This window comes from Delphinapterus leucas, chromosome 19 (assembly GCF_059928025.1).
Source record: "Delphinapterus leucas isolate spDelLeu-1000000601 "Yukka" chromosome 19, BTC_Dleu_Yukka2, whole genome shotgun sequence".
Classification (NCBI taxonomy): Eukaryota; Metazoa; Chordata; class Mammalia; order Artiodactyla; family Monodontidae; genus Delphinapterus; species Delphinapterus leucas.
The window spans coordinates 61,136,373-61,154,762 of NC_143147.1; the positions used below are offsets into that span (position 1 = coordinate 61,136,373).

Sequence of the window (18,390 nt, forward strand, 5' to 3'; positions counted from 1 at the left end):
AGGACACTGGTGCCTGGCTCCTTTCACTGAGTATCTTTTCCAGGTTCATCTGAGCTGTAGCGAGTATCCATACTTCATTCTTTCTTATGGCTGAATAATACGGCATTGTGTGGACCTGCCACATTTTGTTTACCCGCTCATTTGTTGATGCATTGAGCTTGTATTACTGTTTTTTCTTTGGTTGCACCGTGTGGCTTATGGGATTTTAGTTCCCCGACCAGGGAACGAACAACCCGGGCCCTTGGCAGTGACAGTACAGAGTCCTAACCACTGGACCACCAGGGAACTCCCTGTATTGCTTTTCTAATATAAAAAATTAAATCAACTTTAAAAATGTAAAGGTCGGAGTTGATCGGAGCCACCTATAAACTCAGGGGTGCAGGCAGAAGCCCAGAACAGAGGTGACATAAATGTGCTGATGTCCTAGACTCTGAGAAGGGCCTGGTGTGAGTAGCGATACCCAGGGCTGAAGTTAGAGGCCCCCCAGAATGTGAGCTCAGCCAGAAAGGGGAGAGCAGAGTGGGGCGCCGGAGAGAAGCGACCCCCCCCCCAGTGGGTGAGCCGACCCGGGTTCCCACCCTGGCCTCTCATCAGATTCACCTGGGGAGCTCCAGGGATGTCCCGGTGTTCTGAATTGGGGTGTCAACATCTTTCTGATGTTAATGGCTCTGGGGTGGAGCCCAGGCCAGAGTGTTTCTGCAGAGGCTTCCAGATGAGTAAGATGTGCAGGCAGAGTCAAGTTAAATGCTCCTAAAAAATCAGAACAAACCGGCCAGAGAGCGAGCAGGTGCATTTTCTAGAAGGGCCGGTCACAGCCCAGAGAGGGATGGTTGTGGGTTTGTTTTTTTTTTCCTCAAGTTTCAGATTATTTATTAATCAGGGTAAAGCCCAGCACAATATGCCCACATGATTCCGTGTATTTAGAGGGGAGACACTTCCCGGTTAAGTGGAAAATTGTGCCGACGGCTTCTGGAAGACCTTTATTCTAAGCAGCTTTATAGTGAAACATGTCATTGAGAAGTCTGGACCTTCCTCCCAGGCTGGCGGGAAAGGCGGTCTGTCTGTGCTGCCATCCCTTGGTCGCCGGGGACCCTCCTAACCCCTCCGTCCGCCGACCGCCAGGTTCATTAAGATCGGCGACAAAGAGGTGGAATACCACCCCAACTTCCGCCTGATGCTGCACACCAAGCGCTTCAACCCCCACTACAAGCCCGAGATGCAGGCCCAGTGCACCCTGATCAACTTCCTGGTCACCAGGGACGGGCTCGAGGACCAGCTCTTGGCCACCGTGGTGGCCAAAGAGCGCCCAGATCTGGAGCAGCTGAAGGTATGTGGAGACAGGAGGAGCGGGGCAGGCAGCTCAGAGGCAGCAGGGGGCAGGTCACTGTGACCCAGGCGTCTGGCGGCTGTGAAGGTGCCCTGCTTGTCACACTGAGTGTGTCTGGTACGACAGAATGAGTCACTCCTCCTCCCCGGCTGCCTCCTGAATCTAATTCTAAATCAAGTGATGGCTTCACTGAAAGAACAGGAGTCACAGCAGTGCCCGGGCTGCCCTAAAGCACCGAACTCCTGCCCCACGAGAATGTCTTTGCTGTCGGCCCCTGTGTACCAGGCCCTTCCTTGATTGGCTGAGCCATACACGTGGGCTCACAGGGGTCCCAGGCCCCACTCATGTCCCATGGTCCCCACGTTCTTGCTGCACAGCTGCCCATGACAAGCAGCTGCGAGGCCCAGATGCAGGGCCCCCTACCCCGCACTGCTTGGGGGCCTCCACTCCGGCCCCTTTCTTCCAGGCTTGCCGTGTTCCTCCCGTTCCGAGTCCCAGGGCCTTGGCCCTGAGCCCCCCCGAGCCCCCCAGCTGGGGGACCAGGCCGTGCCAGCGACTGATTTCCCTTCCCGGTCTCTACCCCTCCTGCAGGCGAACCTCACCAAGTCTCAGAATGAATTTAAGATTGTTCTGAAAGAGCTGGAAGATTCTCTGCTGGCCCGTCTGTCGGCCGCATCGGGGAACTTTCTGGGAGACACAGCCTTAGTTGAGAATCTGGAGACCACCAAACACATGGCCAGCGAGATTGAGGAAAAGGTAAAAGACCATCTTGGGGGCTACCCCCTTGCACCCCCAGCCGGAGCACACAGGGGGCATGGGAGCTGGGCGGATGGTCACTGAGAAGAGAAGCCGTAGCCACATGGAGGCCCCTGGGGGCCTGGGGCAGGGTCAAGGCGCATGGATGCCCGCCAGGCACATCTTCATCCATTCATCTGTAGATGGACATTTAAGTTATTTTCATGTCCTGGCTATTGTGAATAGTGGTGCCATGAACATAGGGGTGCGTGTATCTCTTTGAATTATAGTTTTGTCTGGATGTATGCCCAGGAGTGGGACTGCTGAATTAGACGGTAGTTCTATTTTTAGTTTTTTGAGGAACCTCCATACTGTTTTCCATAGTGGCTGCACCAATTTGCGTTCCCACCAACAGTGTAGGAGGGTTCCCTTCTCTCCACGCCCTCTCCAGCATTTGTTATTTGTAGACTTTTTAATGATGGCCATTGTGACTGGTGTGAGATGATACCTCACTGTGGTTTTGATTTGCATTTCTCTAATGATTAGTGATGTTGAGCAGCTTTTCATGTGCCTGTTGGCCATCTGTGTGTCTTCTTTGGAGAAGTGTTTACATAGGTCTTCTGCCCATTGTTTGATTGTTTGTTTTGAGGTGCAAGAGGCAAAAATCACAGAAGTTAAAATCAACGAGGCGAGAGAGAACTACGTGCCAGCCGCGAGGAGGGCGTCCCTGCTGTACTTCATCCTGAACGACCTCAGCAAGATCAACCCCATCTACCAGTTCTCACTCAAGGTGCGGCTGCATCCGGGTCCGGGGCCACTGGGGCCCAGGCTGCAGGTGGGCTTGGGGGGTGGGACCCAGGGCACCAGCACCCGGGTCTGAGCAGTGCCCCAGAGCCCGCATGGGCAGCGTGGAGCCCCCTGCATTCGGTGACCCCCCCTCCCCGACCAGGCCTTCAACGTGGTGTTCGAGAAGGCCATCCAGAAGACCGCCCCCGCCGATGAGGTCAAACAGCGTGTGATCAACCTGACGGACGAGATCACCTACTCCGTGTACATGTACACGGCCCGCGGGCTCTTCGAGCGAGACAAACTCATCTTCCTCGCACAGGTGACATTTCAGGTAACATCTGGCCTCGATGCCCCATGTGTGGTCCTTGGACGGGCAGCACCGGAGCCCCGTGGGGTGAGGTGGGGCGCTGGGGGAGAGTGGGGGGGGGGGGGTGTTGGAAATGCAGATTCTCAGGCTCCGGCTCAGACCCAGTGGATCCAAACCTGCATTTTTAACAATATGTGGAACACACCTGGGCTCTTGAGTTGGTACCAGGAAAGGTGTCCCAATGGGAGCCATTGAAGGGGAGGGGAGGTCAGTTAAAGAGAGACGTCATTCTAGTCCCTTCAAGTCATGCCGAGCCGACAGTCCCGCCTTAGCGGTTAGTCCGCTGTGGATGGGAAAGAAGGGTACTAATGAGTAAACATGCCCCCTGTTTTTACAGACCTGCTGAAATATTTAAAGATTTTGGTTCCACTAAATTGATTAAACAACCTCTCCGCCACTTTGTTTGCACCATGTTATAAGTGTTATTGGGAACACGGATTTCATAGCTAGCTTGGGCATCAATGTCAACCCAGCTTTCCATCCAAACTCCAACTTGGAATTAGGGGTCCAGGTTAAGGAGGTTTCTTTTCCATGTGAATCTCTGAGTAACGGGTTCCCTGTTTCTCTCCCTGCTAAGAGCACATCAAGATAAGTTTCCTTGATGCTCCCCCTAATTTTCCAGAGTAGAATGTACTCTTTTCAGGCCCAAAGAACTTTTTATTTCACTAAGATTAAAAAAAAAAAAAAAAAAAAAAAAAGAGACCCTGACTCAGGGGAAACTCTCTGTGGAATCTGAGAAAGCCGCTGTGTGAGCTCCTTACTGGGGAGGTTACAGTGACTGCGGCCCTGGCTCCCCTGTCGTCCATCTGAGATGGAGGGGCTGGGCCAGTTGCCCAATGAGCCACTTCAGTGACCAAGACAGGGCCTGCTAGAAGCCCAGAGAGCTTGTGCGCACCTGTGGCAAGGTGACCTCGAATGTGACCAGAAAACGTATATACCCAAAAGAATTGCAAACACGTAGTCAAACAAATACGTGCATGTAAACATTCATGGTAGCGTTTTCACGACAGCCAAACGGCAGAAACAACCCAAACGTCCAGCGACGGACTGTTGGGTAAACGAGATGCGGTCTCGCCGTACACTGGCCCATTATTCGTCCATAAAAAGAATGAAGCACTGACACGTGCTACAACACGGATGAACCTTGAAAACACGCTCAGATGCAAAAGGCCTCGTGTTGTATGATTCCATTTACTGGAAATGCCCAGAAAAGGCAAATCTGTAGAGACAGAGAGCAGACTGATGGCTGCCTGAGCGTGGGACTGCTGAAGGGTAGGGGCTTTGCCTCTGGGGTGATGAAAAGGCTGTGCACCTGGACAGTGGCGATGGTTGTACAACAGCATGAATGCACTAAATGCCACTGGATTTTAGACCATAACAGGGTTAAGATGGTACATTTTTATGCTGTGTGTATTGTACCGCAATTTAAAAACAAACAAGGTGCTGACCAAGCTTTGGGCTGACCCCAAAGCGGCAGGACAGTGCTTCCCCTGCAGGCAAGGGGTATGAGCCCCTGTTGTAGGGCAACATCTAAGCGAGCCCCACGGCCCCTCAGGTCTTGTCCATGAAGAAGGAGCTGAACCCGGTGGAGCTGGATTTCCTTCTGCGGTTCCCGTTCAAGGCCGGGGTCGTGTCACCCGTGGACTTCCTGCAGCATCAGGGATGGGGCGGCATCAAGGTTGGCCTTCAGACTTGAACACTGTGTTCTCTCCCCACCTCGCGGCCTTTCCTGCTCGCCCCAGACATGTTTACAAGGTGCTCCCGGCCGTAACATTCAGTAGAACGAGGAGGCCTCAGAGGTGGGACCAGGCACTGATGGGCTGCCTGCCAGCTCACGGGGACTGTGCTGTCCTACTGGAGCGCAGCAACTTCATCATCACGTCCCTGCAGGCGGCAAGCTGAGCCGCGATGGGCCCCAGGGTGTGCCCAGGGGTCGCCCCTCCGCCGCTTCCCCTCACTTCCAGGAAAATGCAAAGTGTCAAGGCTATTCCTCAGAATCCTGGGGCCCTCACTGTGTCAGTTCAGAAAGACCAGAGGAAGGCGGCCCCCTGGGATGAGCAGGACCCCTGTTCCAGAGCCCCCGGAGAAGCAGCCAGGAGTCACATCCCCAATCGGATTCCTCCCTCGTCCCAGCCATTCATCCCCAGCAGCTCATCGTTTGAGCGACAGGCCCCATGGTCATGCTTTTCCCGGAGCCCGTGGGGAAGGCGCCCACTGGGATGGGGGAGAGCTGAAAGGCCGTCTGCCCCCAGGCCCTCTCGGAGATGGATGAGTTCAAGAACCTGGACAGCGACATCGAGGGATCCGCCAAGCGGTGGAAGAAGCTCGTGGAGTCGGAAGCCCCCGAAAAGGAGGTCTTCCCCAAGGAGTGGAAGAACAAAACGGCACTGCAGAAGCTGTGCATGTTGAGGTGCGTGCGGCCCGACCGCATGACCTACGCCATCAAGTGAGTGCCCCCATCCCCACCCCACCCCCGCCCCAGCCTGGGCCTGGGCCTCAGGGCTGGGGAGTGGGAGCCTCCCATCCCACCCACCAATTCCCGTTCTGAGTTCTCGTAGCTCTGGGGTCTCTGAAGGTGGCCAACAGGAACCCCCGGCTCCCCTGACCCTGGGCGAGGAGAGGCGCCCCGAGATAAGCGACGGGAAGATAAAACTCCCCGGGTTGGCCACCAAGATTTTATAAAAGCCTGGGCGCGCTGCCAGTGCAGGGGACACGGGTTCGAGCCCTGGTCCAGGAAGATCCCACATGCCGCGGAGCGACTAAGCCCATGCACCACAGCCCCTGAGCCTGCGCTCTAGAGCCCGCGAGCCACAACTACTGAGCCCGCGTGCTGCAGCTACTGAAGCCTGCGCACCTAAAGCCCGTGCTCCACAACAAGAGAAGCCACCGCAATGAGAAGCCCACGCACCGCAACAAAGAGTAGCCCCCGCTCGCCGCAACTAGAGAAAGCCCGCGCGCGGCAACAAAGACCCAACGCCGCCAAAAATAAATAAATAAATTTATTTTTTTTAAAAAGCCTGGGCGCTAATGACCTCCAAGGCCACGACCACGCGGGGTCCTTTAAGGATGCTGTGGGGAGAAAGCAGTGGCAGAGCCATCAGCACCCGAGGACTTTCATGGCCTCAGTGGCTGGATTTAGAGGAAATCTTTTATTTTTACGGCTCGTTTGCAAAGAGAACCATTCTGCTTTCGTGAACAATCTCTCTGGACCTGAAACGCCTCCAGGACTGGAAACTTAACCATCGGGTTTCAGCGCCCGTTCCTTTCACTCCCCAAAGCACAGAAAGACTTCAGGAATATCAACAGCTGTAACATCTGCACGGCCGGCCCGGGCAGGCCATGGCATCGTGGGGGAGGGAGGGAATGAAACAGGCCCCGTTCTCAGAGGGGCGTCTTGGCCATGGCGTCGTGGGGGAGGGAGGGATTGAAACAGGCCCCGTCTCAGGGGGGCATCTTGGTTTTCCGTTTGTCCTAGTGGCCTGAAAGCCACCAGATTTCCCAAAAGATGCCCACGTCTGACAAAGCAGAGGCCTGACTCACACCCACGGGTTGTTCACAGACGCGTGTTTCTGTTTTGCTTTGTTTTCTCGGGACTGAAGAGGAAAGGGACTGCGAGGGGTTCTGGGTGCGGGAGGGGAGCGGGCGGAGTGAAGCAAGAAATCACGTCACGAGGGAGAGTCGAGCTGGTCCAGGGAGAAAGCAGGAAGGCATCCCGGGAAGGTCGGACACGGACACAGTGTGGGGAAGGCCCAGGCGAAGGGCACTGAGCATCCAGGGGGACACCGCCTGCGGGTGAGCTGAGCATGGGTGGGTGTCCAGCCCCACGGCCCCCAGAGCACCCTTGAGAGCCACCCGAGTCACCACGGCAGAAAACGCATCGGAACCGCGTGGGCGACCGCAAACGCCAGGCGAACCCAAGTCATGCTCTGCAGTGGTCGCGAGGAAAGCAGATTCACCTCCCAAATCAAACAGGGCGGTGGAGCTCAAGAGCAAGGAAGTTCAACTCCAAGTCCACGGCGAATAGTAATAACACACAGTCGTCAAGAGCGTGGGTGCCAGGCGCGCTCAGAGCCTTCCCCCCGCACCCTGGGTTCACTCCGCCCTCCGCCAACCCCTCGAGCCGGGCACCTCCCCTCCTCCGGGTCCACAGGCCCAGGGAAGGTAACTCGCCCATGGCGGGGCGGGGTGCTGGTAACGGGCTCCCCAGAACAGCCGCCCGGGTCTGTAGCACCTGCCAGCATGCAAGCCGCTGGGGGCGGCTCTAGCACCCCTGTGCCCAGGACACAGCACTAGGAGCAGCGGAGCCCGACCGGAACCAGGAGCCCTCTACTCTCCATCATCACTTCAGCCGCAGAGAATGACCACGTGGCCCGGCCACGTCAGGAGCAGCAGGGAGCTTGTGACATTCCTGCCCCAGGCAGGACCTGTACCTTCTAGAATTCCTTCCCGGGCAAGGACTCTAGCACTGACATTCTGGGTCAATTCCAAAGGCCAGAATCAAGCACAACCAGGGGCCTGGAGCAGGAGCCCTCCCACCGGCCTGTGGTCAGCGCTGGCTCAGGGTCTGTATAGAGGCCAGCAAAGGCCAGACCGGGGAGCGAATGACAGCTATCACTCCCACGGGAGTGGGAAGGCCCACCTGGCACCCGCCCGCAGACTCCCCGTTGACTCAGAGGGAAGCCTCTATGTGAACAGGTCCACCCACGGGTCTTCACGATGCTCAGAGCGCTCAGATTGCCGACTCCTCGGGAATAAGTGTGTTCTCTCCCAGGGAGGCTGCCATCGTCCTTCTTTCAAAGACCACACTGGACATAAGTTTAGCTCCTGTGGTTCATTCAGATACAGTGAGCTCAGCCACCTGTGGTCAAGAGAGAGGGGCAGAGAGCTGAGATCCCAAGGTCACCCTAAGAGGGGCCTCGACTGACCCCAGCCTTATCAGGGTCAAGATAGAGTTTGGGGCTTGGAACAGAGGGGTGCTTATGTAAAGAGAAGTTTGGGTTTTTTCTGTGACTTTCCTGATGATCCATGTTTTGTGGTCCATGGAGCTCACCAAAGCGACTCTAACGCACGCGTCCTTCCTCCTCAGAGCCCCCGTCGGGGGAGATCCTCAGGACGCAGAGGCCGATCTAGGTTCTGTTCCGTGTTGCTGCCCCGGTCTGGAGAGCAGATAGGAAGTGTGTGTGGGAAACAGGAAGCCACTAGAAACTGATCCCTTCCTTGGGAGCGCTGAGGTGTGGTCACCTGGAACACTTGCAGCCCGGGTTCCCTCCCGGCTGACCTTGCACGCCTTTGAAAGTGGGGGTGGCATCAGCTGGCTGAGAGCTTCTCACCTGTCTGTGCACAGGTGGACGGGCGCAAAGGGTGCCCAGCGCGAACACCGCCAAATACCGCGCACGCTCCCCTCCACACCCCCGCTGCCTGCAGGAGGCCCCTGTAGAGACCGACTTTCCAGCTAGAGGCCCTTCTCTGCCTAAGAAAGTCCCCCAGAAAAGCGGTCCCTCGCCTCGGGTCTGACCAGGCGTGTCCCCCTCAGGAACTTTGTGGAGGAGAAGATGGGCAGCAAGTTCGCAGAGGGCCGGAGCGTTGAGTTCTCCAAGTCCTACGAGGAGAGCAGCCCCTCAACCCCCATCTTCTTCATCCTCTCCCCGGGCGCTGACCCCCTGAAGGACGTGGAGGCCCTGGGTAAGTGCGGCCGGGTCTGGGGAGAAGCGAGTCCAAACCACAGTGAGACGGCCCTTCACACCCACTAGCAGGGCAGGTATCAGACACACGGAGGTGACAGGTGTCGGGAGGGGATGGGAGACGGGGCCCTGTGCATTGCTGGTGGGAATGTGAGCAGGTGGTCCCTCCCTAAGTCACACATCGAGTCACCACATGTCCCGGCAATTCCACTCCTGGGGACGTTCCCAACGGAGCCGGGAACAGGTGTCCAAACAAACAGGTCCCCTCACGACGGCCAAAAGGTAGATCCAACCCACACGTCCATCACTGATGAATGGCTGATGGCAAAGTGGTAAATCATAAAAGAGAACGAAGCACTGACGCAGGCTACACCGTAGACGGAACGAGAAAACACTGTGTCGAAGGCAGGAAGCTAGACACAAAAGGCTCCACGGTATACGATTCCTTGTATCTGAAACGTCCAGAACTGGGGAATCCGTAGAGGCAGAAGGCAGATTAGTGGTTGCCAGGGGCTGGGGCGGGAACAGGATGCAGAATGACTGTTTAATGGGTACAGGGTTTCCTTCTGGGGCGATAAAAATGTCCTGGAACCAGATAAGCAGTCGCATGACACTGAATTATTAAATGTCCCTAAATCGTACACTTTAAGATGGCTTTTAAAGTGGTACATTTGATGTTATGTGTATTTTACCACAATTTTAAAAGGGGTAGGGTGTGGAATTCCCAGCTGTGGATCACAGAAGCTCCATTTTTGTCATTCAGCCATCCCCATGCTTTTCCTGTTTTCCTTTCCTTTAGGGAAAAAATTGGGATTTACCATAGACAACGGGAAACTCCATAACGTGTCCCTGGGTCAGGGACAAGAGGTGGTGGCGGAGAATGCCCTGGACATGGCTGTGGAGAAGGGACACTGGGTCATTCTGCAGGTATGGGGGTGGGTGGCACCTGTGCCTCTTGGGTGAGGGATCCCAGCCTCAGCGCCCGTGGGGCTTGGCCTGAAGGCCTGAAAGAAAGCAGGTTATGGGATTCACATTCACAAGCGTGGCTGGGAATCCTACAGCCCCTGAAGGAGCGGGCAGGAGGCGCCCACACCAAGCACAGCTCTGCCTGGGTTGGCAGGTGGTGTGAGGCATCACCACTGAAAGTGTGGATTCTTCAGCAGTGAGAAAGACATCCCCTCCTCCCCCCCTCCCCCTTGTTGGCTCGACTGCCCCTCCTGGGTCCTGCAGCCCCTCCAAGCACCCCGCCCCCCGACCACCGCCAGGTCCCGGCTGGTCCCACTGCAGGCCCGCCTCAGCTTCCGGCGTGGCTGACCTCAGTCCACAGGGCCTAGCCTGGTCCCATGCGGGGACCTCAGGTTCGAGTCATTTCTTTCTGTTCATTTTCTTTTACAAAATGATCGCCATGACGAGTCCAGTTACCACCTGTCACCAAAGACATTACCTCATATTCCCCACACTGTACATTTCATACCTGTAACTCTTCTACTTTGTAACTGGGAGTTTGTACCTCTTAATTGCCCTCACCTATTTCTCTCCTCCCCCCATCCCTCTGGCAACCACCTGTTTGTGCTCTGTATCTGTGACTCTCTTTCTGTTTTGCTGTGTTTGTTTCATGTGTTTTGCTTTTGAGATTCCACGTATAAGTGAAATCATACAGCATTTGTCTTTCTCTGTCTGACTTATTTCACTTAGCATCATATTCTCTAGGTCCGGCCATGTTGTCGCAGGTGGCAAAATTTCATTCTTTTTTATGGCTAGTATTCCATTGTGTATATACACCGCGTCTTCTTTACCCACTCACCTGTTGATGGGCACTTAAGTTGCTTCCACATCTTGGCAATTGTGAATAATGCTGCTGTGAACATAGGGGTGCACATATCTTTTGGAATCAGTGTTTTCATTTTCTTTGGATAAATACCCAGAATTGGAATTACTGGATGACAGGGTAGTTCTATTTTTCATTTCGTGAGGAGCCTCCAAACTGTTTTCCATAGTGGCTGTGCCAATTTACAGTCCCACCAACAGTGCATGAGGGTTCTCTTTTCTCCAAGTCATTTCTTTTTTTTTTCTTTATAAATTTATTATTTTTGGCTGCATTGGGTCTTCGTTGCTGCGTGCGGGCTTTCTCTAGTTGTGGCAAGTGGGGGCTACGCTTCGTTGTGGGGTGCGGGCTTCTCATTGCAGTGGCTTCTCTTGTTGCGGAGCAGGGGCTCTAGGGTGCGCGGGCTTCAGCAGTTGTGGCGCGCGGGCTCTAGAGCTCAGGCTCAGTAGTTGTGGCTCACGGGCTCTAGAGCGCAGGCTCAGTAGTTGAGGTGCACGGGCTTAGTTGCTCCGCAGCATGTGGGATCTTCCCGGACCAGGGCTCGAACCCGTGTCCCCTGCATTGGCAGGCGGATTCTTAACCACTGCGCCACCAGGGAAGTCCCTCCAAGTCATTTCTTTTTACTCAAGCCTCTCAGAGGAGGGGTGGGGACCGTATAATTCTCAGCCCTTATGCTGGTGGAGGGCAGGAAGGACTCGCCGCAAGGCTGGAGGTCCTGAACGAACTGAGAACAAGCTTCAACTCTGGGGACTCAGTTGCTCAGTGAAATTATCAAGCGTGGCCAGCGCCCCGGGAAGGGCGGACAGCGGGGTGGGGAGTGCGGGTGCCATTGGGGAGGGGCTTGCCCTATGGGCCCGGGGTGGAGAGGAGTATGCGGGCACTAAGCCCTGGTCTTGGCTGCAGAACATCCACCTGGTGGCCCAGTGGCTGAGCACCCTGGACAAGAAGCTGGAGCGGTACAGCGTCGGCAGCCACGATGACTACCGCGTGTTCATCAGTGCCGAGCCGGCCCCCAGCCCCGAGTCCCACATCATCCCCCAGGGCATCCTGGAGAACGCCATCAAAATCACCAACGAGCCGCCCACGGGCATGTACGCCAACCTGCACAAGGCCCTGGACCTCTTCACCCAGGTAGCGTGGCCTCCCCCCGTGTCCCGTGCCTGGCCCAGCGTCAGCGCCTGCCGGTTCTCTCCCACCCACGCCATCCCCAACGCGCACACACTCCTTGAGCCACAAAATGAACAGATCCCCGAAGGACTGTGCAAAATGCAAATGATCTAAAGTGCCTGGCGCACAGCTTCAAAGAGCAGAAGCGCGTATCATCCATCAGTTTCATGACCTGCACGTGAGGCCCGGTAAGTGTGGGCCGGGTCCACTGCTTGTCCGAGCACCTTAGGAAGGGGCCGAGCTCCCGAGGTGGTTCCCTGAGGGTCATTCAGCCTTGCTGGGGCCACAGTGCTGCCCAGACCCCTGCTCTCACTCCCCGTGAGACGCGATGCTGTGGGAAGGCCGGGTGCGAAGGGGATGGGGCCGCAGCGCCCGGCTGGAGGGCGGTGGTGACAGACGGGAGGGCGGTAGTGCCCGCCACACAGGTCTCCGTGCTCTGGTCCCGGGCCCAGTCTTCCTCCCTCGACAAGTAGGCCCCACTGCCTTGTGGAGGGACGCCGGGTGCCCTGGCCCTGCAGGGTGGGTAGGGGGGCCTCGGCTTGCCTGTCCACGCTGTGTCCGCCTGGACCTTTGTTCACGTGACTCCTCCCCCATCCAAACCTCCCAGTCCCCAACCTGCCAAGTGTGTAGCCTTCCCTGGCACCCCTGCTCCCCTCTGCAAATCCCCAGCATCTACGTCCATTCTTTTGGTACCTGATCTTCATCTGTTCTATACTAGAACTTTCTGGGTGCACGCATTTGGTCTCCCAAGTGAGTCTAAAACCGTTTTGAAGAAGAGACCCCATATTCTCTGATAACACCCAACAAAGATTATGTATGGAGCACATTGTGCCAATGTTGTGTAACGTCTATATCTGATTAATTTATGTGACAATATCTGAGTCATCCACTAACCTCTCCCTATGGGCTTAAAGGACCCACCAAGGTCAGAGTGTAAAGTCACAGAGAATGGAAAGCATGAAAACAGATGTGCAGACCGGGTCCTTCCTCCAAACAGTACGTCCGTGTGCCCAGGACGTGGTAGGCTCAGGGAACAGTGAACAAGACCCGTTACGCGGGTGACTGGCCTAGTCTGGTGAGGGGCGTGGACGCGTTCACAGGAGTGAGAACAGGGTGTGATGAACATGTGGGGACATGCACGGAAACCCCAGGGCGACGCAGCTCACACTGGGGGCCGCAGGCCAGTGCGGGGTCCCAGAGCTGTTTGCTTCTGTCTGTGCTGAGTCAGTACGGAGGTGGAGAGGAGGCACGCAGTGAATTCTGTAGCATTTCGACATCACTGTCAATCCGAGCACGTGATCCGTTTTTCATTTCTATCATATTTTGCTAGAATATCAGTCAGTGATGGAGTGGCGGAGGGTGGCGAGGTCGGCAGGAAGCTGGTCCCCCACTTGCAGGAGTCTGGGGCCTGCTCCAGGCCGCAGAGTGGCTCCCGAGCCAGGCTTGGCCGGGGGGTGGGTGTCGAGGTAGAGACAGCTGACGCCCGAGGGGCAAGCAACAGAAAATGCAAGAGCCTCTGAGCCCGGGGAGCAGCTCCCCACGGTGCGTGGAGCCCGCTGGGGCCTCTGGCAGGGGACGTGGGGGCCGGGAGGACGCGGACGGGCTGCTGGGCTTTGGGGAGATGCTCTGGCCGCTTGGAGTCAGCGGGAAGCGCAGTCGCTGTCGGGCAGAAGCGAGGTGGGGCTGCCCGGCTGAGGACAGGCGAGCGGGCACGTGGCCGGCGCTTGCTGAGGTGCTCGAGGGCTCCCTGACTTTGTGCATCACCTAAGGCATCTGCAAAGATCGGAAGGGAAGCCATGAGGAAAGCTGTTGCTTCCTGAGGGGACCATCCCAAGTTCGGGGGCCCACTGCCTTCACAGAGTTTCACAGGAAGAGGCAGTAGTGGCTGGGATGCGCCCAGACCATCCCCGGGCACATCTGTGACCACAGAGCCCAGAGGCCCGGGAGGCCAGTGATGAGCGGTCCAACCAGAGGGAAGTCTCTGGAGGCAGACGGAACCCACCAGGCCTTCCCTCATCCTCGGGCCTGGCGGGTTCCTCCCTCTGGTTGGCGGTCTCAGTCTGCACCCTTTCACGGCCAATGTCTGGAAGGGTCCAGCCAGGCCTGTCTCCTGGGCCCACAGCTGACAGGTGACGGCGCCGTCTCTAGGACAGGCATCGAGGAAGGATCTGGGGGGGATGTTGGGGTGATGGAGCCTCCATCTGTGCCCCTCCCTTTCCATGTTTGCTGGAGGGGACCCCAGCCGGGCATCTGTGTCAGGGCTTCCATGGAATCAGGACAGGGCCCCTCCCTTGTTACACCTTGTGTATTTTTTCCTGGCACTTTTCCCGATGATGACCATTTGATAGGCGTCTGTCCCCTGGTCCAGCTTTCTGGCTGCCGTGCCTGCGGCCCCCGGCCACTGGGAGGCACTCATAGGGCTGAGCGGGTGAAGAGGAGCCCAGCTTAACTTCCAGAAGCCCCTGTGTTCAGAGGCACCCACTTAGCAAAGACTAATCCGTTAAAGTCGCACAAACCCAGAGAGAACTGGGCTTCAGAATTTGGGCTGGGTTGGCCTTTCCCTGGGGCCACCTGCTTTCAGAAAGGCTTTCCTCAGCATCCCCTCCTCCCTTACAGATCGTTTTTGGCGAGTTTGGGGTACTGCTTGCGTGTAGGTGATGAGGAACGTTGATAATTGCGGGGGAATTGTATTGGGGAGTATTTTATTGGGAAGGTGTATCAATAATTTGACTTGTAACCAATACTTAGAGTGGTACAGCTGCATTTCTGGAGGAAGCAAGGACAAGAAAGCGTCCTCTACCCGACTCTACAGGTCGGGAGAGACTCGGGAAACCGGCTCAGAGCAGTCGATGGCCTTAGGCCCCACCCCTCATCCCCACCTGCACCCCCAGCGAAGCAGCTGGCAAAGACGGCCCTGGTCCTGCCCCGGCCGTCTGTGCGGACCCTGCCTGACCCGCGTGCCTGCCCTCCCGCAGGACACACTGGAGATGTGCACCAAGGAGATGGAGTTCAAGTGCATCCTCTTCGCCCTGTGCTACTTCCACGCCGTGGTGGCCGAGAGGCGCAAGTTTGGGGCCCAGGGCTGGAACAGGTCGTACCCCTTCAACAACGGGGACCTCACCATCTCCATCAACGTGCTCTACAACTACCTGGAGGCCAACCCCAAGGTAAGGACCCACCTGGAGCCCAGCTGGGTGGTCCTCCCGCCCTGCCTTCCTTTCAATTATTCTGTCTCACGTTTAAGAGACACTGAATAGGTTTCATAGGCCAAAGAAAATCTGAAAACGTGCGAATCCTCTGTGACCCCAGCCATCTGATATAATGGTTACCACCCAGGCCCTGGCCACCACCTCCAGCAGTTCTCAGCCGTCTGGCAATTTTTCTAACTCCACGGGAGTCAGTATCTTTGGGGACCTGCCAGTCCTGCACCCGAACAGCGACTCCCCAAGAAAGGCCAGCCCCCCGGACAGCGTGAGCCGAGAGAAGATACCAAAGGGCTGCCTGGGCTGCAGGCCTTGCCGACAGAACGCAGGTTCAGAGGGAAGGCCAAAAAAAAAATCTCCCTGGAGACACGGAACGCTTCCTTTCATTTGTGTTGAAAATTAAAACCAGTGTGTCCAGTGCCGTGCAAGCTGTTGCGAGGGCTGCTGCGAGGCGGCTCCGTGGCCGGGAGGGCCTGTCTGCGGGCCCAGAGGGGAGACTCGCGCCCCAGGTGGGGTGAAGCCCGCTGCAAGCCCCCCTCCAGATGTGGCCACCCCCTCGGGAACTTAGAGCCGGCCGTTCTCCCCACCTGACATGGCTCCTCTTGGGATCTTACGTGGAGCGTGGCGCTGGCACAGGACCCATCTCCGTGACCCCCGTGGGAGGCAGAAGGGAACCCCGTAAGCCCAGGGCTCCTCCGTGCTCCTGCGGCCGGCACCTTCCTACACCGACAGAGCTTGACGTTCCGCTTACCCAGGAGGCTCCCGAGAACCTGCCCAGGGTGCCCGGACACACCCCTGTGTCACCCGCTCCCTGCCCCAGCACCCCAGGGCCAAGGCACCCGCCGCTTTGGGGCTCGGTGGGCGCCCCAGGGGCCTGGCTAGAGGCCTGAGGCTCACACACCCCCTCCAAGCTTTGGGGACTGAGCAACCAGGGGCGGAGGGTGTCCCACCCATCGTAACAAAGCTCAGATGCACTGGGAGGAGAGACCTGGGCCAGCTGCCCCCAGACCCCAGAGGAAGACGACCCCCCGGGACGGCCACCACCCCAGCCTGAGCCTGGAATGTTGTTGGCTTAGTTCCTGGCCAAACACAGGAAGTCGGCCCTCCTCAGGGGAGGGGAACAGTGGTCTCCATGGGCAGGTGCCGGGGGTCACTTCGCCTACGACAGGGTCTGAGCTGAACGCCAGTGGCACATCTTACAACACGCGCACAAGTAAATAAATGCAAGAAGATGTGAAGAAAGAATTTCCTCATCACAGCAGCTTCGTCAGAGCAGTTCTCTCTGGGGAGATTCCAGTGGGAGGAGCAGTCTTGCTAGAAGTTTCTAACGACATTTACGCAGACGCTTCCCTCGTTACACACCCACAGAACCCTAGCTGGGTAAGAAACTGCTCGAGAACGCACACCGTGTGCTCCAGTGACCAGCGGGGTGAGGTGTGAGTGACACTCGGTGTCCCGCTCAGCAGTGTGTGATCAGGCCGGGGCCCCAGGCCTGCACAGCCTGACCTTCCCTTTGTCCCAGCTCGCGGCGGGGAGGCAACGTTGAATAACCTCCTGTGAGGATGTCGCCCTCGGCCCGCAATGAGCCAGTCCATCCTCCCGACTCTGAGGAAGTCGACTCAGACTCTGAGGGCGAGGCCTGGCAACGTGTCTCTGACAAGCGCTCTGGGGACTCCATCCAGCAAGTGCGGGCACACAGACGGCACCCACCCCCCAGGGGTTAGTCCCACTGGCCCGCATCCCAGGAGGCAGGTCATGGGGCCGGAGAGGCAGACTGGGGTGTACCCAGCCCTACTTTGCAGGAGAAACAGAAGCTGTCCCCGAAGCAAATACGCAAAATGCAGAAAAGGCAGCTCGGCACATACCCAAGATAACTAAACAGAGAGAAAGAACGCAAGTCACAAGATGACGATTGAGAGGATATTAATGGTTTGTTTTGTTTTGTTTATTTATTTATTTATTATTTTTGGCCACGTTGTGTCTTCGTTGCTGCGCTCGGGCTTCCTCTAGTTGTGGCGAGCGGGGGCTACTCTTTGTTGCGGTACACGGGCTTCTCATTGCAGTGGCTCCTCTTGTTGCAGAGCACAGGCTCTAGGCGTGCGGGCTTCAGTAGTTGCAGCACGTGGGCTCAGTAGTTGTGGCTCGCGGGCTCTAGAGCACAGGCTCAGTAGTTGTGGTGCACGGGCTTAGCTGCTCCGCGGCACGTGGGATCTTCCCGGACCAGGGCTGGAAGCCGTGTCCCCTGCATTGGCAGGCGATTCTTAACCACTGCGCCCCCCTGGGAAGCCCCGATATTAATGTTTTAAGTCAAAGTTCATGAGAGCACATCAGACACTTGATAAATCAGCAAGTTCTTATCCAATTAACTTCAACTTGCCTGCATTTGGTAAACAGCGGCCATCCAGGCAGGGCACCGTGGGAGTTACGTAAATGCCCACCTTGCCCTCAAACAGCCACAATCCTCGGAGAAACGTGTGTGCGCGCGCTATGCTGCCCAGCGCGTCAGCTGCCACCACACGTGACATGCAGCAAGTCCCAGCGGAGGGGAACGAAAGACACTCTGGATTTCAGAAGCTTGGTCTAAAACAAAAAAAGAACGTAAAATACCTTATTCATAGTTTTTATGCTGAGTGCCTGTTGGAACAATCTTTCTACTTAAGTGGCTGCTGGCAAATCTGAAGTTACGTGCGTGGCTGCCCCGTGTGGCTCCCGCTGCTGGACAGCGCCGTGCAGGAGGTGCGGCTACGTGCTGGGACCAGGGCGGGAGAATGGGCTCCTGGCTCTGTGGAGGGGCCGCACTCGAGCCGCTCTGGAGGAGGAGCACGGTCATGGCCATGTGGTGGCCAAAGGAGCGGCATCCCAGGCTGAGGGCACAGCGTGGAAGCAGAGGCAGAACAGAGAGCAGTGAGAGTGGCCAAGGGTGGGATGCACGGAGAGACCCGGCCGCCAGGGGGCGCACTTGTGTGCACTGCCCGGTTTGGTCCGGTTCCCTCGGGCCCGGGAGCCAAGGTTCTGGCGGGGAGGCTACTTGCTGGAGCTGGCTGTGCCACCGAGACCTCGGGGGCACGCGTGGGCAAGGCTACTGGAGTATAATCGGAACCAGGGCCCTTTGGGGGATCAGAAGGTAGACCCACTCGATAGATCCTGAAGGCACGATGAACTGGACGTGATTCATGGCCAGAAAGATCTACGGTGCCCAAGAGCCCATCCACAGAGTTACCGCTCTTGCTGGAGACGGCGGTTAAGGGAAAGGTCACAGGTGGCTCCACACTTCCATTTCCAAGCGTGGGGAACAA

At 56.9% G+C, this 18,390-nt stretch overlaps 2 protein-coding genes across 14 annotated transcripts in view; one reads left to right on the forward strand and one right to left on the reverse strand.

Annotated features, from left to right (window-relative positions):
* The window catches only part of DNAH17 (dynein axonemal heavy chain 17), a 175,593-nt gene that overhangs the window by 149,171 nt on the left and 8,032 nt on the right, over positions 1-18,390 (forward strand). Inside the window, exons 69-78 of the mRNA XM_089901595.1 lie at positions 1,123-1,327; positions 1,919-2,083; positions 2,712-2,852; positions 3,012-3,182; positions 4,774-4,896; positions 5,471-5,664; positions 8,752-8,900; positions 9,699-9,826; positions 11,628-11,855; positions 14,867-15,058. Of these exons, the coding sequence (XP_089757721.1) occupies positions 1,123-1,327; positions 1,919-2,083; positions 2,712-2,852; positions 3,012-3,182; positions 4,774-4,896; positions 5,471-5,664; positions 8,752-8,900; positions 9,699-9,826; positions 11,628-11,855; positions 14,867-15,058 (1,696 nt within the window). The remainder of the gene's footprint in view (positions 1-1,122; positions 1,328-1,918; positions 2,084-2,711; positions 2,853-3,011; positions 3,183-4,773; positions 4,897-5,470; positions 5,665-8,751; positions 8,901-9,698; positions 9,827-11,627; positions 11,856-14,866; positions 15,059-18,390) is intronic.
* PGS1 (phosphatidylglycerophosphate synthase 1) overlaps positions 835-18,390 on the reverse strand; it is a 59,810-nt gene continuing 42,254 nt past the window's right edge. For 8 of the 13 annotated variants that reach the window (XR_016389043.1, XR_016389044.1, XR_016389042.1 and 5 more), the window contains one exon: positions 17,024-17,674. Coding sequence is in view for 1 of the 13 variants with exons in the window: in XM_089901590.1 (XP_089757716.1) it covers positions 17,580-17,674 (95 nt within the window). In the remaining 12 variants the exon portion in view is untranslated. Of the gene's footprint in view, positions 13,665-17,023; positions 17,675-18,390 lie in introns of those variants that run through there. The other 5 variants (XR_002646798.3, XM_022589453.3, XR_016389041.1 and 2 more) reach the window with 4 other exon arrangements.